The following is a 23,046-nucleotide window of genomic DNA, read 5'->3' as shown; positions in this document are numbered from 1 at the left end:
AAATATTATGCAATTATTGCAATGTATACAAATTTAAAATATTTATTTACTTTTTTTAGTAATAAAATCTTACATTAGTTTAGAAGATTAGTAAGAATTACTAAAATATATAAATATAGTATATAATTGTTAATTATAATGTTGTTTAATTTATTTAAGTTTATTTATTAATATAATTTTGATTAAAAGTTAAAATTCTATAAAGTAATTGATTGTAATTGTGATTAAAATGTTATGAACATAAAATCAAATGATAAAATATAGAAATATTTTGCAAATTTTATTTCACATATATTTATTTTAAATAAATATTAATTGTATGTGAAATTAGTTTAAACTATAGGATTTGGGACGTTTGAAAACAAGTTATTGAGTAATAATAATAAATATTGTAAATTTTCAGTAATAATATATTTTATAATAATTATCAATACTGGATGTAATATAAAATAAAAGTAAATTAATTATCATAACATACTAATTATAAAATACATAAATTTTATTTACAAAAAATTTTGAAATAACATTTGTGTGAAGTGTTACACTTTAATAAAAGTAAAAATAATTAGTTTATAATTGCAATTAACATTTATCTCCAATAAAATAAACTCTGTTTGACATCCATTTTCATATAATATAAATATTAGTAATAATAGTGTATTATATCCAATACATAATAGTTTCCAAATATAAGTTTATTAAATCTTTTTTATAACTTTAAAATCAAAATTATTTTGAAAAATGTGAAAAACAGCTATTATTCAATATATTGTTTTATTTGATTTCAACTTTAACTCATTCATTCATAATTATTAAATAGTAACGGATCATTGATTATAATGATATGAAAAAAAATTTAATTAGAAAATAATAAACATTTAATTTTACCTAAAATTTAATAAACAATAAATCTAGTGTTGATAAAAAAGAGAAATTTATAAAATAATAGATGAATTTATAGAAAGTTTCTAAAAGAAATTTCTATTTATTGGATCACATGTTAATTTTGTTTTCTCGATATTAGTTATTATGTAACAATAAATTGTTTTTACATGTAATAATTAAAGTAAAAATTAATTAATTTAATTATATTAAACTATGATATATATAATAAAATTTTACAAAATTGGTAATTATTAAATAATTATAATTATTTTATATATAGATATCCCATTTTATATAGTAGTAGTACCAGGGTTAAGTAAGGGGGAAGGGGATAAGGCCAAAATACCCCCTAAGATCAAGAAATTGGGATTTTACCAGACTTTTTGACCAAATTGGAAAAATTGTCGCTTAAAACGAGAAGAAATGACCCCCGCCCTCGGCGCCGAATTTTTTTTGAAATTTATAAAAATTTTAATTTTATTTAATACTATTTTAGTAAATGTTTTTATGTTTTTAATATTTATATGAATCTAATTATTTTGACTTATGGACTAACTTATGGACTAACTTATGGGAACTTTATGGAATTTACATGGGAATATTCGRGAATTTAAGGAATTTTAGAGAATTTTCTATTTGATTTTGGATTTTTGAAAAAATTGCCTTTTAAAAATGTAATAAAAGTCTATACCCCACCCTATACCCCAAGAATTTTGCAGATTTCACCCCAGTCTACCCCCCCTAAAATCCAAACCTTGCTTAACCCTTTAGTAGTATATATATATCAATATTATTATATGTAAATTATAGTATTACAATAGCTTTAGATATGTGGATCCCATAATATAACAATAAAGTCTTCTATAATTTTTCAAATTTTCTATAAACTTTTTGAGAGAAATTTATTAGAAACTTTCTATTTGTTCTCTAAATATATCACTAGTTTTTGTTAATTAGTCACAAATTAATTGAATTCTAATGTGTAGTCAATTAAATTTCTAATTTTCTTTATAACAAATTAAATTTATCTAAAACTTTTGAAATCTTTAACTTAAAAATCAGTAATTATTTATTTGATAAGTTGAATGTTTAAAATATAGTTTAATGATATTAAGACAATCTGATGCTATAATATTGAATAAAATTTGCAAGAAATTCAAGTTTTTTAGCTAAAACGTAAAAATTCTTTGACTTTTGAACTAAATTTTTATTTTCTTTCTTTATTATATTTTTTATGCAAACATTTTTACGTTTTATTTTTATTTCTATTTTTTCAACTCATGAAACATAAGTATTGGGGGTTTTTAATGAAATACAGTATATTTTCTGTTAATATATTTATTGAAAAAACCAGTTCTTGAATGTTATGTAATACACAAATAAGTCGTTGAGATGTTGTGTAAGAAAAGGGGCATCAAATCACTCGTCAGGTGTACAACAGCTATAATGCATACAATATTATAGACTTATTGTATTGACTTATAGTACTGTATAAAACTATACATTTATTTTCATTGAGTGCCCTCTCATTTATTTCAGTCATCCATCAGAATCAACAAAAATATAAAATAGAAGAAAAATAAATGTATAAAAAATAAGGATTATATATACAGTATATATAATATATTATGAACGTCCAGAAAGAGGACGTTTAACGACTCATAATTCAAGAGATACTGGTCATGATTTGCTCCGGGCTATTTTTATATGTATAGTTTTAATTTATATGTTATAAGCAATAATATTAGGACCCTAAAAACAGGTCCCTGTTTTACATTATAACTATTATACAGTATATACTATATAGTGTGGACGAGTGTCTATCATTTAATAAACTGTATATTCAAGGTATACCAATTTATAATGCAATAATATTGTACTTTAAGCTATACAGTATCATATATATATATATATATATATATATTTACTTTTCATATTTTATTAATAATTTTTAATTATTATAAGTGATATTTTAAAGATAATTATTGAAAATTTATTATTTAAAATTATCGGATATAAATAATTTCATTTTAAACCATTCAAAGTATAAATTAGTTTGTCATTTGGTGTACTCCTTGAGTGCATTTGATATAAATAATGGTAAGCGTTGTAACTCCACGCCCAACAAAACTGAACCACAAGAATAGTAAACTATTGCCAACAAATACAAGACTTTCATCTCTCTCTCTCTCTCTCTCTCTCTCTCTCTCTCTCTCTCTCTCTCTCTCTCTYTCTTTCTTTCTCTCTCTCTCTCTCTCTCCTTCTTTTTTCTATTTTTCATTTTTTATGTAATCAGTCTCTAATAAGTAGTCCTAATTAGTGATCAAAATCTCTGTTTATAAAAAATTATGAGTGGAATCACCAATCATTTATATATAAACATTGATTTCAAGCCTATAAACAATAATCAAAATTTAAAAAAGTAAATTGAAATTTTATAATTATTGATAGTTAATATATAATGCGCCACAAAATTGTTATTTTAATGTTTGAAGTAAAAATTGACACAAAAACAAATAGATGTCCATCAAAATGATGATTTAGTTTGATTAAAATTTATGGAAACTAAAATAAATGTAAAAAATGATTTTTATTTTGAGATTTTTTATATTTATTTAAAAACAGTCTTTAAATAGATAATCGTTTATATTTATTATATCACAAAAAAATAATATTTATAAAAATATTAAACATTTATAAAAATATTAAACATTTATTTTGATATATTTTTAAAGATTTTATATAATTTAAATGTCTTATTTTTGGAATTACATATGTTTTATATGATATTTATATTTTTAAAAAATCATAAACAGTATATAATTGCATTTCTGAAAAATTATTAAGAATTTTGTTTTTAAATTCACAAAAAAAAATTATTTTAAAAAATAATTAGAAATGTTTTATCAAATAACTTTGTTAACAAATGATTAGTTTATATTAGGAAAACAGATATTTCTAATATATATAAGATAAGTAAACTACAGTATTAATATACTGTAAACCATTAGTAGTGAATCCATATAATGGATTCAATTGTTGATTAAATTAAAAAATATATATCTATATATATATAAATATATTAACGTATCGTTTTGATCAATGAATGACTTTAATAAACATTTTCAAATAATTGCCTTAAAGGACTCCTAAACGGCAGACACTATATCCTCTTCATACTCACTGTCCTTTCATTTACTATTAAATACCTGAGCCATGCATATGCAAGGATGGTTGTAAGGGACGCCAGTACTTCTGCATTAAAAAATAGCTATAAATCATATTTAATTTACAGGTAAACATCGAGTGACATATAAAATGTTAAAACCCTTTTATTTTTTAAATTCCTAAATATATATGTAAATAATTTAAAAAAAATAGTTATCACAAAATTAGTGATTAAACTAATAGAATAAATTGATCTCAAAAGTTATGATATATAGTGTTTAAAACGTTAACATCGGTTATACCATAAAATCTTATTCATTGAGTGATTGCTTGCATGTCATGTGTCTGTAAATTACAATATATTGTGAAAAGGAATGCATTTCCGATCGTTAATAACATTATGTAATAATAATAATAATATTAAATAAATAGTTAATCGTATAAGTCGTGAGCCTTAGCTATCAAACATTAGTTTTCCATTTGATTTACAATATAATGTAATTTAATTGTGAGATAAATAAGTTGAAACATTTAAATAAATCTTTCAAACAAAATATAAATGTAAAGAATGAATACACTTTTTAAATGTATTTTAATCGCAAACATAAACAAAACAGTAATTTAAAAATATTAAGCAATAATCCCATACAACAAATATTTTTGTTATATTAATGACGGGAAATATTAAATACAATCTAAATTTATTTCTCCAATAATTTACCAAATTTTATATCGAAATTTTAAGTGTCGACTAATATATAATACTATTTTTTTAATCATAGGTTTTATAGAATTATATAGTTTTTAAAAATTGGAACATTTTTTAAAAATGTATTCATTGATACACATAATATAAATTATAGACTTAAATATAGAGATTTAGTTTAATTATGAGAAGGAAAGTTAGACCACCGGCACAGGTATATTAAAAATAGATGAGAAAATAGAGAGGGGATGACGGTTAGGGCAGTTAGACATCAATTTATTATTTATAACTTTCCCAACAATTATTTATTAGTAAATTTATAGAAATACATTTTGTTATACTGTATATCAATATAAAATATATTTGTTACATAAAATTCAAAGTTAATAAAAAAATCATAATTATCTTCATTAAAACATTGAAGTGATGCCACAATCAATTCCATGCCATTATTGGAGCACTGGTAGTATGACTTTTGGTACGCCGTTTCTTTCTAAGAGACTGTTTGTCAAAAGCCTCCTTAAACAATGAAACTTCTTCATTGGACTCAAGTATTGAATGATAATAATGTAAAGAAGCTGTGTTTACGCCCACTATATCCTAAAAAATTAGTAATATTACAAATCTGAGTCTATTTTATATTAAGTTTATCTCAAAATGCATTAATCATTTGTGGTAAATATACAGTATGTTAATATAAAACTTGAAATACAAAAGTTAATACAACATTAATAAATGCAATAAATTATAAAAAATGATTAATATTTAATGATTATTCAACAATAAGAGGTATACCTTGAGATCTGTAACTGAACTCTTCATATGATGTCTTAATTGATCCAAAGTTGGCAATAAAGTTGGTGTCGACACAATTTGACCAAAGTTTACTCTTAATATAAAGCAAATACAACGACCTAAAAGCTCCACTTCCCACTTTCGGGCACACAATTGCACCAATACTTGTAATAACTCTATTATATAATTGAATGGAAGTGTTAAAAGAGTTTCTTCTAATTCATTGGATTTGATTCTCTTTAACACTTCTAATATATAACGATAAGGACAGTCAGTTTTATAGTACATCATATTAGGATTAGGTTGTGGTCGCATAGGTAATGGTTTCTGATCTTTAACACAGACATTGCATTCAAGTTCATACTCTTTAAGTATTTCTATTTCAGTACGAAACACATCGAGAGCTTCAATAAGTTTTTCAGCGCCTTTCACTGTTTCGATAGTTTTCTTAGATGGAAGTGCTGTCTCTTTGTTTGTTTCTCCGGCAATGACAGTCTCTTCGTGAGCAAACAATGAGTCTTCAAATTGTTTCTCTCTTTCAATTTCCTGTTCCTCCTCTAAAACTAACGGTTCTGAAGATTTTTCCCAAATTCTGATTGATTTATCATGTGATGCTGTGACAGCAAATTTGCCATTTAGACTGACCGCTAGAGCCCATACCTCTGCTTGATGTCCGGTTAATGTAATTATTTTCTCAAAGTTATCGGCGTCCCATTCCTTTAGAGTTTTGTCTTTAGATACTGTAAACAAATAATGAGTTTTTGGTACAAATTGGACACACATTATATTGTCGTCGTGAGCGAAGATTGACTTATGACAGTCACCGAAATCCATTCCCCAGATCTTAATGTTTTTATCTGATGAACCGGTAGCTATAAGTGAACTATCAGATGATATGTCCATTGAAAGTACCGGGAATTTGTGGCCATATAATGACAAAAAGAATTTTAAGGTATCGTAAAAATACAGTTTGACAGTACTGTCCAACAGTGAGATGGCAACAAATTTGCCATTTGGTGAGACCCTAACACACAACACTCCTTCATCCATCTTCAGAGTTCGTTTATAACCAACAATTAGTGATCTCGTGTTTGAAACGGTGTCTAATTGTAATTCAAAAGTCCAAAATTTAACTAATTTGTCTTCACTACCCGACACCAATCCCTGTGCATTCGGTATCAAACATATCGACCAAATTGGTAACAAGTCTTCCGAGGCGTCAATAGTATTGATAAGTTGTGCGGCATTTATATCATACATCTGTAATCTACCAGTCTTTGTGCCAACAATAACATATCGATCTCCCGGTGCAAACACTGAACACAAACCATATTCTACACCATCTGATATCGTTGTTATACATTTAGTACTCGATTTGTTCCATATCTTAACCGAATCGGAACTGACTGTCGCTAATGAAAAGTTATCCGAACTAATACTAACTGATCTGATATCAGTTCGATGGCCTTGTAATCGGAGACAACCATACATTTGTGGTTCACTTAATGGACGAAACGAAAAAAGTTCAATTGAATTGTCTGTCAAAAGTGCGGCCACTTTGAACTCATTCTTGACGAGTACGACATCACATGACTTCACTTTTGCACCATTTGTATGAATAAACTCCAATTTCTCAATTTCATCCGATAATGTCTTAACGTTTATCTCTTTGTCTACTGAATCCTGTTCTACCTCTTCATTACCACTCAAATCATTGGCGGTACTCTTAATTCGTCGTTTATTTGCTTTTTTAATGCGTCTATTAATCGATTTCTTCATTTCTTCTTCTGATCGAAGTTTAAAGCATTCAATTATGGCTTCTTTTGAGTGACATATCAATAGTCTCTCCGATGAATCCACAAATAAATTTGTCAATTTTTGTGTACTTTTTCTCATAATAGTTCCCAACCTCTCAATTATTAACAAATCTGACTCTTCATTCACCTCCTCTTCTATGTCATCGTCAATATCTTCATTACTGGTATTAGTTTTAATCTTAAGATCTTCTAATTTGGTACAAAATTCGTCCAAATTATCACTTTTATGAACAATATTCCAGACCTTAAGTTCACTATCAGAGGCACCGCTTATTAGTCGTCGATCTGAGTTATAGATAACAAAACTCCAAACTTCGCTTCGATGGCCAACTAATGTCTTAAAGCAATGTTGAGTCGTTAGATCCCAAAACTTTATGTAAGTGTCCTTTGATGCCGACACTAGTACTGAATGATTAGTCATAAATTGCAATTTAGTGACCACTCCTTTATGACCTTTTAGTCGATATAAACCCGATTCGTTTGTCACATCCCATACCACAATCTCCGTGTCTTTACCACCGGAAGCAAGTCTAAGTCCATTTGTGTCAAAACAAAGTGTGGTCACCGGTGACTTATGTCCCGAGAAAGTAACTTTTAATTGCCGACTATCGATATCGTATAACCTAATGGTCCCGTCAGCGTGTCCACTGGCCAACAATGCCGTATTTGCATTAGTGACTAAAGCGGTTACTTCACTCTTGCAATTGTCATCACTTAATATCATCACTTGTTCGCCAGTCTTCGTGTCCCAAATGGCCACTCGTTCGCACTGACCGGTGGCCACCACTCTATCAATTGATCCATATTTTGCATTATTTAAGTAAACAATGTCTGCATTTTGTGAAGCAATGCATCCAAACAGTGATCTTTGAGACCATCGAAGGTATTGTCGAGTGATTCCCATCGAGAGTGATATCAATGTATTTAAACACAATATACTGTTATTTATATGATATTAATTTAACATCACTTTAATTGATCACATGTTTGACATGCTTTACAAAACAGTACATTAGATTCATAAATGACGTTAAACTCTAGTACTCTATTGTATACAATGTATATATCGGTAATGTTTTATAATAGACATATCATTAGTGTTATTAAAAATATATATTCTGTTTAAAACCCGTTTTCAAAACAGAAACCGTTTTTAAAAACCAAATTTAGGAACCGAACCGAAACTATTATAGTTCCATATCTACTGTATTTAACACAAGGTTTGCATTATTGATATTTTTAATCAAATGAATAAAATTTAGTTTTAGTACAGTTATTATAATACATATAATAGATCGATAAAAATAGTTTTTTAATTTTAAATATAATTTTCAGTTTTAATGTCATTTAATCCCAATTCTTCGTTTTGTTCAAATGTTCGCTCATATGTAACCACATCGTCGGCATTAGTGATGAAACTATTACCGCACGGGTCGTCCAAAATGATAGTCTTTTCCAACAAATTAGATAACTTTTGACAAAACAATTCTATCTTTTTCTTAATGGATTCAATATGAGAGTCTCCGGTAATAAATGGGTTCGACTTTTTCAAATCATTTTCCATGCTTTGGGCGATACCTTCAACAGTAGTATATTTTCCCGAACCAGTCATTGATAGTTTAACGTCCAATTCGGGGATCTCTATGGCACACGTGTCCGACTATTTTCATATTAATTAACAGAAATCATTCTTAACTTTCTATAATAAATATTTAAAAAATACATACAATAACCACTTCTTTCTTGAGGTCATTTTCATCCTTAACTTTAAGAGTAATTCTAATGCCTTTCTCCCCAATTCCAGCGCCAGATTTGACTTCACTAGTCTTATGTCCACAAGAGTCACAATTGGTGGCCATAATTATAACTTCTTTAAAATGTGGAATTTCTATATAGGAATCAATGAATTAGTGATTTTTTAAAAATATGTCAATTATGACATACGTTGCACTTTCATGTTAGTGAATACCGGTACCGAACAATTGGGACAATTGGTGGCAAACTGAAGCACTTCATTCTTAAGCTCATTGTTAGGCTCGTCCTTTACATCGTTATCTGCCGAATAAATGCCTAAAATTTTATCTTCTTCTATACCCCGAATAAATCGATTACTAGAAACTTGTGGATCAAGTTCTGGAGAACAAAAACTTTCAATAAAACTGTTACCACTGATGTCATTCATTATCTAATAATAAAAATTTCAAATGATTGATCAATTATTTACCGATAAATTAATAATATGAATACAAACAAAAGTAAAAGGTTTAGTGCCGTCTTTTAATTGATTCAATTGAACAACAAAATCACACAATTTTTGTCGTGAAGAATCGTCATCATTGGTCTATTCACGAGAAGACATTAAAACTTTAGATTCAATGAGTCATAAAATTAAAGAGTTAAACCTGTTGTATGTTAAGTGTTAGTCCATCGATGGCTCTTTCAATGATACCCTCAATGGTAGTGATAAGTCCTGTCTGTTTCTTCACTTCAAACTCAACCTCTGGGATCTGAATCTCAGCCCATTCTGTCTTCACTATACGTCTCATCAAATCCTATCAATACATACAATCAAATGACAGAAATGTTTGATTGTGTCAAACCTGTGAAGTGTGGCATTTGATCTCAAATCTGATGCCTCGATCACCGATATCTTGAACGGGTTGTAATTCATTGTTGCTGTAGTGACAGTGCGGACACTCAAAGGATATGACCACCACTTGTCTGAAGAATGGAATCTCTGTCAGAAGCATTCGCGTCACTCCATTGTCACCGCAGTTCATACACAATGACTCCAATTGTCGGACCAATTGTTGGTCATCGGAGTCACACAACTCTGTCAATGAATCAAACACTTTGTCAGTCATTGTTATTAAGTTGTATCACATGTATAGCACATGTGTTGACATCAATACTATTAATATTAAGTTTTTTAAAAATAGTTGTATTTTATAATATTATTATAATTAATATCTCAAATATACAATAATTGCCATTAATTTGGTATTAATTTTAGTTTTAAATGATTGAATCACTTAATAATGTATTAATTATATAAATAAATTAACTTTAATTATCAATTAAATTATATATTAATTATTAATTATATGTTATTATTGTTGACGTACTTTATGTTTGAACTAATGGATCAAAAATGTAAATATTTATTATTATAAGTAAAACAATAAAACAATTGATTTGTTGCGAGTATTAGATTGCGTGAAGACTTGTTGACCACCGATGGCTCACTACAAGGGCGCCGCTTCTGAGGCCGGAAGGGCTCTCCAGTTGCAGAAAAAGAGAGAGAAGGCATTGGAAGAGTTAGAGCACAAGAAACGCAAGATTGAGGAAGAAATGAAATTATCATACATTGGATCCAAGTTTGCCACTCATTATGATGCCATTGAACAACAGATCAAGTCATCTACTATTGGTTTGGTTACATTGGATCAGATGAGAGCCAAACAAGAAGTGGCCGTCAAAGATAGGGAAAAACAATTAGCCCTCAAGAATGAAGCCATCAAACAGAAAGAATTGGATGAAAAAAGACAACAAAAGGAAAGACAAAAACAACAGGTAATAGACATTACGGTAATTGTATTCATAAGTCACTCATCTCTTTGATTACAGATTCAAACGCTTTCGTTTCGATTCGATGATGAAGAAGACAATGACAGTGATTGCGATACTGAGGAAAGTAATAATAAGTCACAAGTTATTGATAAGAGTGACCATTGTTTGGATACAAACGCTAAGAACTTAATATCAGAGGATTCAGATTCAGTTAGATTTTCTAATCAGTTATTAAGTTATTTAAAACTAAAATGTTATTTTGATTACATTAGTCATCATCAGCGACAACATTGGCACCAAAGAGGCACAAAATGATTAAGAATCCCGACGTCGATACAAGTTTTCTGCCCGATAGAGATCGGGAGGACGAAGAAAACCGATTGAGGGAACAGTTACGTCAGGAATGGGTTGAGAAACAGGAGAAACTTAAAGATGAGGACATAGAGATTACATTCAGTTATTGGGACGGTTCGGGTCATAGACGGTCAGCCATCATGAAGAAGGGTAATAGCATTTACCAATTTCTCCAAAAATCGTTGGAAACCTTACGCAAAGAGTTTCATGAATTACGAGCTGTCACTGCAGATCAACTCATGTGAGGACAATCATTGATTTATTTGAAGACTATTCAATAAATTCTATGATCTTTATTAGGTATATTAAAGAGGACTTAATAATCCCACAGCACTACACTTTTTATGACTTTATTGTGACCAAAGCCCGCGGCAAAAGTGGACCACTTTTTGCATTTGACGTTCACGAAGATATACGACTTATGGGTGATATTAATGTAGAAAAGGATGAGACACACGCAGGAAAAGTATTGTTGAGGTCATGGTATGAACGAAATAAACATATATTTCCCGCCAGTCGTTGGGAACCATACGACCCGACAAAGAATTATGAGAAATATACTATTAGTGACAAAATTAAATAAAAATAATTTTAACAATAAATATTCACTGATTTATTAAATACAAACTCATTTTATTGAAAATCTCACCAAATATTCACTTATATAATGTCATATATTTTAAAATATTAAATTTTTACTTAAATTTGGCGCTTTTATTGCTTTTATTAATATATTTATGATTACATTATTTATCCGAAAGACAATAAACATATATATATTTACTAATATTGATCATTTGATACTTTTATTGACTATAATATTAGGTTTTATATCACATTTTATCACTAAATACTTAAGTACTAAAATAATACGTGGAGTTAAAGGTTTTTTCAATGTCATACAACGACACTGTTTTCTCATATGAGCGCAATATGTGTATGTGTTATGCTATAGAGGCGTGACTTATTGTGATTGTATGCTTTATACACATTAATCGTTTTGTATGTATATATTATACATAATCTATAGTTAATATATGTTTTTTGTGTTATACATGCAATAGTGTTTTTATTGTCGTTCGGATAAATAATGTAAAAGTAAAATATAAAATAATAATACAATACTTTAATGCAGTAATGAAAATATTATTAATTTAATTAATTATTTAATTATAATCTATTCAATATATATATATATAATCATAATAAATATATTTAGTTTATTTAAATTTCATAATAAATATCTTTTTGAATTAAATTTAAATGAATAAAACATATATATTTGTGTTAACAACTGTAATAAAATATATAATACATTAGATAGAAGTGAAGTTAAGAAATTAGAAATATTTAAGTCATCTGTAGGGCTACTATTGACCTACAATTGATATAATGATGATATCGGGCTATGATTACCATTGATTAATACATACCCGACTAATGATATCCTTTTAACGACGGGATTCATTGGTTTTATCTGAAAATTTCTTTTTGAACACAAAAATAATTATATTTTTAAATACTTATGAATTAAATTTTATATATATTTGAATTATTTGAATAAACCAAACCTAACCTAACATACAGTGTATTCTATAAATAATTGATTTTCCAATTCCTATAACAACCAATTTTTCTAAATACAAAACAAAACAATTTAATTAATATATTTAAGTTGCAAAACAATATAATAACATAAATAGTTTAAATATTGACAATAAAAATGATTGATAAAGATGTGCCCGAAGATGATCACCAAAGTCCTGGACACGCGTTTGCTTTGCTTTTTCAGTCAATGCACGACTTAAACGATAAATTGTTTTCTATTGATTACCAGAAAGAGTTTGTCCGCCAATACAAGTGTCCGCCTATTAATCGCTATTATTTCTGCCGACAAACCAATTCTGGACAACAATTCTATACATTCTGTTCTTTGTCTTCATTTCTTTTACAAAAACTCAATGCAAACATCAAAATCAATGTCGAAGAGTTTGATGACCCGAATGTCACTATTAATAATATCATAGAATCGGCCAAAAATTTTATTGATGTCACTATTTATTACAATAATGCAAATAAATTAAGACTTGGTTTCGGTCACGAAGTCATCACTTTATTAAACAATTTGATCGATAAAGTGATTGATAGTAACGACAAAAACAATGATAATATTATAATCAAGGGTTGCGATGATTTTAATGATGAAAATGTTTTGGAAGAATTAACTTCAGATGACATCAATGCTATAGATTTGGTGGACGAAGACTATGATTACAATCTCGAAGGAGACAAACTTGAGATTAAAGAAGAAGAATTGGACGATATTAGAGGTGATATACAAGACGTTTCTATAATGAAGTCGGATATGGATTTGAATGAATGGAAAGTTGAAGTCGAAAGAGTTTTACCACAACTTAGGATTCGCATCGACCGAAAAAATATGGACAACGAGTGGAGAACTCATTACAACTTACTTTCGACTAATTATAAACAAATGAAGATATATTGCGATCAAACATTTGGTTCAATTGATACTCTTTTGTATGATTTGAGAACAAACGAAGAAAAAGTTAATTCACGAGAAAAGTATTTAAAACAACAATTAGAAGATGTCATCGAAGAATTTGTGTCGGTTCGCAGCAAAGTCTCCAAACTAAGAGATGATTACTCTTTGGTGAGCTCTGGTGTCGTCGAGAAGAGCTCACAATTAGCTGAAGTGACGCAAATGATTGATAGCATGAAACAAGAGATGGAATTATACGGCAACCAAATGACTGATTCTTCGCCACTAATTGTGGCTAAAAAAGCCAAAGAAGTGCTTAAAGAAGAGCTGAATGCTATAGAACTTCAAATCGGTGTCGCCGTACAGACACTTATTGTTAATAATATTAATTCAAATTAATTTTTATAAATAAAATATATTATTCATGGATGTATTCATATACTCTATTATTATTATATCGTCTCAATGAATAATTAGTATATTTGTGTGACTGTAATCATAATACAATTTTTAAAAATTCATAATAAGATTAAAATAAAATTTATTTATCACTTAAACAAGAATTATATTGAAAATTATAAATATATATATATTTTCAATCATTCTCTTTAACAAATTGTGTGTAAAATTAAGGACACTTTTAATGGTAATACATTTACAATGACTTGTGTTATAAAACAATTCAAGGATAAGACTGATGGGAATTAATTTCATTGTTATTTAAACAAACAAAAAATTGCTAAAATCTCTATTTAGTCGATTATTAACTAAATTTAATATTAATTTGATGAAATAATCTAACCATATCTCACATAATTTACTTGTGACTCAATTAATTTCTTATATTTCAATTAACTTATATAAAATAATAAAATACATTTGAATAATAAAATATTTAACATTTACGGTAGTTATATATATATATACAGTATATATATATATATGACCATATGAGTGCTAAATGTTACCAATCATTTCGATTACTTAACTATGAAAATTAAAATCTATATTTAAAATGGATTATAATGTATAACTGTTGGTAATATAAATAAATTTAACTAAATTAATAAATATTGCGAATCAATTAAATTAATAACATGTCATATATTAAGGTAGTGTTTAAGGCGAGAGCAGATCAACGAGAATCCATGTGTAGAGTCTTTTGAAGACTGTGTCGACCACTTTGTACTTAATATTATTTATGCCGTCTGTCTTATAACGCCTTTTACCACTATATAACTTCTTATATCTGTTAAAAATAGATAATTTATATTTTAACACAAATACTAAATAAGTAAAATAATCAAATGAGGTCACTATAAGAGCCGACACTTACCGATCGGGATTAGGTGTGTCTCCTTTATGTTTGAGCATTTTATATCTGGCAATGTTTGCCGAATATCTAGTTATCCTATAACCGTAATATCGGACTCGATTGGACCTGTTTTTCATAATCAAAGTTAAACTTTATTATTATTTTAGGTTACAAAAACAAAATCAACTTTCAGGTAAATTGACAATTAATTGTTAAAAAATACTGTAATAAGTGTATTATATTATTTAACTTACATATCGTCATCCTCTCCACCCCACCCCCAAAACTCGTTGGAGAAGCCATTAATTCTCTTGAATTGCTCAGTTGTAAGAGCACTGACACCACCGAATAGATCTTTATAAGGAAGTCTATGATAAACAATAATTATTAAATCTAATACAACAATAATTATTGTATATACAAATTAAAAAAGTACCTATAGTTAAATTTATCGATAGCCACCGACATATGTCTGGGTTGTTCTGGACATGTATATAGATTTCTATCATCTTCAGGAATCAGGTCCACGTCATGGAATATAAAGCACTGGTAGTCGTATTGTTTAAGAGCTTCTAAAAATCCAACGTTCATAAGCTTTGCCCGATTGAATTTGCCGTTTCCAACCTAAATATAATGTTTTATATGGACAGGTAGTCAGTCATTGGGTGTAGCAATGGACAGAAAGGATGTAAATGAAAAAAGATATAACAATTAATTATTATATTTTGCATCAATCATAGGCTTATACATAATAAAACCTATCATATAATCGTTTGTCTATTGTATAAATTTATTTTGTTAGCTATAAAACTAATTTCATTCAATCAAAATCTCGTTCAGTTAAACATGAAATCATAATCATAACATAATAATAGCATATTTATAAGTTTAATATTGATATGTTTTTAGTCACTTTTAAATATAAACATTACTCATACAGTATTAAATTTGGCAATAAATAAAGTTAATATAAAGTTACACTTAAATCATAATATTAATAAATTTTAATAGGAAACAAAATACATTATGGATATATACAGTATATAAGTATTTACTTAATGTACAGATATAACTAAAAATAATAACACAATGGACTCCTTTTAATAGTTTTGAAAACTAATAATACAAATAATATGACACATATTATAAATATATTGAATAAAGATTAAATTATTAATACTATAGTTAAAATTGATTATTGAAACAATTGTTTAATACAATTAATAAAACAAATACCTCTTCAACAATATATATGCCGTAATCGAGTTGTTGTCTTTCAAGAATGGGATGTATATTATATAGGAATGTTCTGAGATGTTCTTCACGATCACGATATGGTATAACAATTGCCATTTTGTGTCGCGATTGACAATCAGGTGGTCGATACCGACCTCCCGATTCCAACTCCGACATCATTTCCTCCAACTTTTCAAACAATGGACTCTCTTTCATCACTTTTAATCGACCAACTATTCAACAAATGATTTTAAAACTTAATATTATTTACTAATTATGATAAAAGCAATAAATGTAATAATTTGTAAAATAAAAATCAATATAAATAAGTTAACCTTGTTACATGACAACATTGTTTTTATATACTATTTTCTATATTTTCAAAATAAAACAAAATCTCATTATAAGTATATTTCTATCAAAATTTAATTAAAGTTTCAACGCTATGTTTTATATTATTTTTTAAATATATAACAAAATAACCTTAAAATGTTTACCTAAAAACTCATTTAAACTAAATTATAATAATGAAAACAGTTATATTAATGTGGTTGAGGTCATTGAATAATTTTATTAAACCAATTTTTTAAAAGTACTAAACTATATACATAGTACCGTAATTATAACTAATCAATTGTTAGATTATCCATATATTGTAATCAATAAATACATGAGAAATACAATAACTTAAAATAATGAAAGTGGGATAAAGATTGAGTGATGGCATCAAATAAAGTAAAAATATTGATAATAGACATAATTGGGGTCCTGTTGTGTCCAAAATAACACCATTCAATGTTATTTGTGTTGTATTTTTTACATTTGTATTTAGATTATAATAAACTACTTTAAGAGATAATATACTGTATATAAAAAACTGTATGAAAAGAAATACAACAACACTATAACCTCATTAAATGTGAATAGAAATTGTGATATTTATGAATCTTTAGAGAGCATTGCAGTTACTTTAACATCCAATTTAATTGATAACAAAAACTATTTAGTTTAAATAAAATTCAATATGTATTTACAGTCAACAAAAATATTTTTAAGGTATGTATTTTAATTATATAATTTTAAATACTATATTCAGTATATATATATATACATACATTGATTGCCAAAATTGGCCGATAAATCAATGTAAAGAAGGATCTCTTGTTTATTAATAGCTTCGGGACTATTAAAGTGCTCTCATTTTAGTTCACAGTATTTACAATACATTTATATATTGAAATAATTATTAGTTTTCATAGAAATGGGTATCAGATGTTACAATACAAGACTATAAAAAATTACTTCTGTATTTAAATCAACTAAAAATAGCATTAAATTTAGACAAAATAAAAGTTTTAAACTATCGGCGAGTAATAAAATGCAAATTATTTTAATTTTCTTTGAGTTAGATTTTATATAATAAAAATTATTTTATGCTAATATCGTTTTAATAATAATAATAATAATAATAATAATAATACAGTGTCTAATTAATAGACGCTTCAATATGTATTGAAATACTTGTCATATTTGATAGTTTCGCAAATTATACCCTAAACTAATAGTTGACGTCTAAATTTTAATGCAATATAATTATTAAATGAGTAAATTTTTAATGACAAACAATTTTAAAAACTTATTGTTAGATATTTGTTAATATTTTTTCATCAAAACAATGTATATTTTAGTAATATTGCAATTATATTGTCAACAAAAAATATTTTAGCTAAAACTTATCGATAATTTTTAAATTAATTACTCAATTATGCTTTTAGTAGGGCATAGCTTAGGGAACAGGTATGTTGTACTGTAGGACACACACAAACTATTCAGACATATACTGTAAACACGTAATACTAAATAATTTCAATTTAAATTGTAAATATTTTTTAGTACATTAAACAAAAAAATAACTAAAATGCTAAATAATTAATAAAAATAATATATTTAATGTAAAAATAACTACAAAAATCAATACCAAGTTTTGGCGGAACTAATGGACACAACGGCAGACTAGAAGTACTTTTTGATGTCAATAATGTATTGTTAATGAAGTCAACAATCGGGTCGACAACCGTATCGGAGGACATGTCCGCAGATGAGGCACTGGCAGACACATTGTCTGTCATTTTAATGGCATTCACTGATTGATCACTATTTTTAAAACTATTATTATTTAATAAATTATTATTAATAATACTATAATTAAAATAAGTCCCATATATTGTCCTATTAGTGGCCAACACGTTATGGACATTATTTGGTTGAACTAAATGTTGGTTCAGATGATGACCTTCAATGTTGTCCATTAACGACAGTTGTGACCATTGAGCTCCCGAGTTGGCGGCCAATACTTGACTGATGTTAAACTTGTGCCGAAAGGCCACAAAATTGGCCGTAAATTGCATTAATAGGAACACTAAGACTATGGCCAACAATATTTTATAACAGTTAGGCCGACACAGTGACCAACTCGTGGACGACATGTAAGCCACGCCACCATTGGGTGTCACCACTGAACGCATCAATAATGGCCGTTCAGGTAACGGTCGACCACCGCTTGATGTGGTCATCGGTTTTGTTGTCTTTCAATAGCACTCCTCTGTATATCAGCTCAACATTGTTTATCACTCTTTAATATTAGCCATAAAACAGTGTCCAATATTGTCGGACAATTGTCACGACCCGATGTGTCCGTTACGAAGATATTTGTGTCAACATATGGTCAGACAAACACTGATTTATCGTATGATCGGTTAGTTTGTCACTACATTAACGCCATTTCATAATAGATTTCAAATGCATTGCATTATAGCATACATTGAGTACTGACTTAACGCTACACACTGTAGGCAAACAACACAACTACTGAATGATGAGGAAAACAGCGAGTCTTTGATACCAATTGAATGCTATACTAAACAGTCGTGTGCTGTGAGAACCTACCAGTCCTTCATACAGATTACTACTGTACTATCACTTGTATGGCTCTCTTGTTGTTTATGCATTGCGTATGTATACAGTATACCTAAGTTATGACTATACAGCGCATGCCGTCTCATAAACACTACATTCACCTGAATTTGAATGCAATTTGCAAATACACAGCACAGGGATGTTGTAATACACAGCACAGGGATGTTGACTGATCACTGGTCTGACACTAGAGTGGGTACTCAGTTGTCTCTTCTTTGAAAAAATTAATTTAAACAATTTCATGATATAAATACAGTATATTTTATGATAATTTATATTATAAAATTTAATTTAATAAGTTTATAAACAAAATTAATTTAAATCTAAAATATATATTTTATTCATTATTATTAGTAGTAGTATTGGGTAGTATTGGGTAGTATTGGGTAGTATTGGGTAGTATTGGGTAGTATTGTGTTTATGATATGGCATTTATTAGGCTAATACTGAACCTATAAAAGTCAAACTTGTTTTGTAAAACTGATTCAAATGTGAATGCAATCATTTTTACACTACATTTCATAGACAACAAACACTTTCTTTGATTTATGTTTTTTCTCTATATTTTCATTTCCAAAAATTATCTATCATTTGATATACAACTTTAAAACCAAATTTGACAACAAAATAGTGAAAACACAAACAATCATTTCGCTAATACTATAGCATTATTTTTTGTCAATAAAATAATACTTATTATTATTACTATAAACCAGTATATATTGCACAATATATCGTGTCATTTGAATATTTTTTATAAACAGAAAATTTTCGTTTATAAAAACATATTCAAAAGTAATTTTATATCGTAAGACATGCAATGTATTATTGTTAACAAAATTATAGATATTTTTGATATCGGCTATAATAAAGTTTAATGTTATGTATTAAACAATTTTAAAAGTAAATTACAAACTAATTAATAATTCATTTATTTCAAGTAACTTATAGTTAAATAAATAAAGTTTTACTTAAATAACAATTATAAGTATAATTTATATTTAAATACTTTATTCAGTATTTTGTTATTAGAGTTGCAAAAAAAAATTTCTACAATGTTTCTAAAAAATTCTATTGTATTGCCATATTAATGTGGCTAATTTTTGTTATTTTGTAATTAATTTAGTTTAAATATAATTTAGAAATAACTAAATATTATATAGTAAAATAACTATTTAATAATTAATAATAAATGACTTAATTAAGTAAAATATTATATTAAATCTACTAAATTAATATCTGTCAACTATTTTAAAATTAATTTTTGTAGGTTTTTATTTTTTTATTATCAAATTTAATTAAAAATTATTTAATTAATGATAAAATTTTGCAAAATCTTACATTAAAAATAATTAATATATTTTATATTCAGACAGGACATATTTTATAGGTCAGGTAATAGGTAAGAGAGCGAGTGTTAAGTAATACATTAGTTTATACTGTATATGGATAGGGATAAAAGTGGTGGTGCCATTTATAGATTGGTTAAAAGTTATATCAATATATTGAAATTTTATTTGTATTGTAGTGTAATGTAAGTTTATATAATGAATATATAATACAGAATTACAATAATTGTTATATTAATATATGGAAATCTTTTAATACAGTGAGAAATCTAAATTTCTATAGAAATATAATCTTTAGAAATTTTCTAAGAATTTATTAGAAATTTTTAAATTCATTTAATGATTTTATTTAAAAATTTAAGTAATATTACAATATACAGTACAAATCATTAAAATGTACTACTGTAACTAATAATATTAACATCATATTATAAAGCAATTTGTAAACTTATTTTACACATAAGTTTATAGAGTTTATGTTATTTTAATATACACTAATCATTACATCAATAGGCATTTTGATACAATATTTTGTAATATAAAAACAGTCTAAATATTATACTAATATTGTAGAGCATATGCATAATAAGCTATTTTAAATGCAATATTCATAAAAATTACTTTCATTTTATATTTTGCTTTAATAGACTATAATTTGGAATAATTAGAAAGCAATTTACTAGAAGTAAAAAAGCATTCACTTTATATACAGTAAAGATTTTTTCKAAGTTTTGAAATAAATTGTATTTGTTTTGTTGAAAGGGTTTTTTGAGATATATATATATATATATATATATATATATATAGAGAGAGAGAGAGAGAGAGAGAGAGAGATTATGAAAGAGGTCTTTACACTCATCTCTAAAATTTTAATGTCTCAAAATTTTAGCTCTCTCTCTCTCTCTCTCTCTCTCTCTCTCTCTTTTCTTTATTTATTTATTTCTCTCTTTTACTTTAATTCACTTCGACTTCATCTCAACTAAAAGATTCACAATTTTGATAATTTAAAAAAATAACTCTTAAATAAATATTTTATTACTTAAATTTACATTAAATCTCGAAAATATTTATGAATACATCAACTTTAATGCTATACAATTTATATTATTTTTAAAAATAAACATAATTTTATATTATTATTGTTTGATTATTTGAAAGATATTGTACAGTATATAAGGTATATAATTTTCTACCAAAATATTTCAATAATTTTACTATTAAAATAAATCTCTATGGATTGAAAATATACCTTTAATATAATTTATATTTTACTGTGCAATAATATTATGTTTTAGCTATATAATCAAAGCAAATTATGTACAGTACATACAGTATATGGTATAATATAAAATGTTTTTTGTTGTTGAAAACTACTCCTTTATCTAATGAACTAAAATGTTATTAAATCAGATTATGTTATATATATATATATATAAAATATACTGTATTGTAATCATATATACAAAATCATATACTAATTGAATAAATAAAATGAGTAGATCTGACAATCATTGACTATCAAAATATATGTTATTTTTAAATGAAAAGTATATTGGATGTAAAATTTATTCATCATATTATATAATTGGTTGCAATATTATAGTATAATATTATATAATACAGTAAATGTATTAAAGTGTTTGTTTGACTGTAATAAAATAGTCAATAAAATATAGAAAAGCTGAACATTGCAAAATATACCTACACTATAGTAAATACCTGGGTAATATTTTAAATAAATTATTGTTTTTGTTACATTATTATAAAATAAATAAAATTATTTGATTCTTTCAAAGAGTAAAGTTAGATAAAAATATATAATTTATTTCAAACTAAATGCCTACATTTGAGTTATATATAAAATTATTTTATTGAAAAAATTATTAAATCAATTTATTTTAAAATTTTACAATTGTATTGATTTAAATAAAAGTAATTGAAAACAAGTTTTTTTGTTTATGGCTTTTACTAAACATATAATGCATTCGTATACAAAACTTTGAAATTACTTTGAGATGAATATAAAAACAGTGTAATAAAGTATAATTAAATTTTTATGGTTTTATTGCTTGTAATGCTGTGATGTAATATTTGAATCTTTATTATACATGAAGTTTATCTTTTAAAAAATTAATTTACAGATATTTTACACAAAACTTAAAATAACTTTTAAATTTTTACATAAATTTTATTTTATTAATTTTACACTTCATCTAATTTAATGTATCTAACTTTAGTTCATAATACTGCATAACAGTGATATCAAATTATTATACGATCCTTAATATTAAAATAACAAATATGTTACATTTGCTAATTTTTAAGATACTTGAAAATAATTGTATTTTACTCATAACTTTATTTATTTTAAT

The 23,046-nt window shown here is 26.4% G+C and overlaps 5 protein-coding genes across 6 annotated transcripts; 2 read left to right on the top strand and 3 right to left on the bottom strand.

The window, feature by feature from the left end:
* Positions 1-5,058: 5,058 nt before the first annotated feature.
* LOC128961977 (WD repeat-containing protein 3-like) lies at positions 5,059-8,404 on the bottom strand. The gene is made up of 2 exons (XM_054308320.1): positions 5,555-8,404; positions 5,059-5,359 (listed from the first exon to the last, which is right to left on the bottom strand). Exons 1-2 carry the CDS (start codon positions 8,273-8,275, stop codon positions 5,195-5,197), a joined length of 2,886 nt encoding a protein of 961 aa, XP_054164295.1. The 5' UTR covers positions 8,276-8,404; the 3' UTR covers positions 5,059-5,194.
* Positions 8,405-8,644: 240 nt separating this feature from the next.
* On the bottom strand, positions 8,645-10,280 carry LOC128961978 (zinc finger protein ZPR1-like). The gene is made up of 6 exons (XM_054308321.1): positions 9,972-10,280; positions 9,774-9,923; positions 9,623-9,712; positions 9,316-9,556; positions 9,099-9,259; positions 8,645-9,031 (listed from the first exon to the last, which is right to left on the bottom strand). Exons 1-6 carry the CDS (start codon positions 10,233-10,235, stop codon positions 8,690-8,692), a joined length of 1,248 nt encoding a protein of 415 aa, XP_054164296.1. The 5' UTR covers positions 10,236-10,280; the 3' UTR covers positions 8,645-8,689.
* A 193-nt stretch (positions 10,281-10,473) lies between these two features.
* LOC128961015 (protein FAM50 homolog) lies at positions 10,474-11,878 on the top strand. Of its 2 annotated transcripts, XM_054307215.1 has the most exons (5): positions 10,474-10,524; positions 10,583-10,944; positions 10,999-11,151; positions 11,214-11,536; positions 11,596-11,878. In XM_054307215.1, exons 2-5 carry the CDS (start codon positions 10,609-10,611, stop codon positions 11,876-11,878), a joined length of 1,095 nt encoding a protein of 364 aa, XP_054163190.1. In that variant the 5' UTR covers positions 10,474-10,524; positions 10,583-10,608. The 2 variants fall into 2 exon arrangements, with proteins under 2 accessions (XP_054163190.1, XP_054163189.1); XM_054307214.1 differs by lacking the exon at positions 10,474-10,524 and having other exon boundaries at positions 10,539-10,944.
* A 1,152-nt stretch (positions 11,879-13,030) lies between these two features.
* Positions 13,031-14,506, top strand: LOC128961530 (intraflagellar transport protein 57 homolog). Its single transcript, XM_054307778.1, has 2 exons — positions 13,031-14,173; positions 14,432-14,506. The coding sequence occupies exons 1-2, from the start codon at positions 13,091-13,093 to the stop codon at positions 14,504-14,506; spliced, it is 1,158 nt and encodes a 385-aa protein (XP_054163753.1). The 5' UTR covers positions 13,031-13,090.
* A 267-nt stretch (positions 14,507-14,773) lies between these two features.
* Positions 14,774-19,337, bottom strand: LOC128961940 (beta-1,4-N-acetylgalactosaminyltransferase bre-4-like). The gene is made up of 6 exons (XM_054308267.1): positions 18,328-19,337; positions 16,350-16,582; positions 15,550-15,737; positions 15,368-15,481; positions 15,135-15,239; positions 14,774-15,047 (listed from the first exon to the last, which is right to left on the bottom strand). The coding sequence occupies exons 1-6, from the start codon at positions 18,920-18,922 to the stop codon at positions 14,918-14,920; spliced, it is 1,365 nt and encodes a 454-aa protein (XP_054164242.1). The 5' UTR covers positions 18,923-19,337; the 3' UTR covers positions 14,774-14,917.
* Between the last annotated feature and the right edge of the window lie 3,709 nt (positions 19,338-23,046).

The sequence above is a fragment of the Oppia nitens genome, unplaced genomic scaffold, assembly GCF_028296485.1.
Source record: "Oppia nitens isolate AA-2021 unplaced genomic scaffold, nextdenovo-longstitch-racon4-pilon3 scaffold5_pilon_pilon_pilon, whole genome shotgun sequence".
NCBI lineage: Eukaryota > Metazoa > Arthropoda > Arachnida > Sarcoptiformes > Oppiidae > Oppia > Oppia nitens.
The sequence above is the reverse complement of the archived record's forward strand: the minus strand, read 5'-3'. Positions and strand labels throughout refer to the sequence as shown.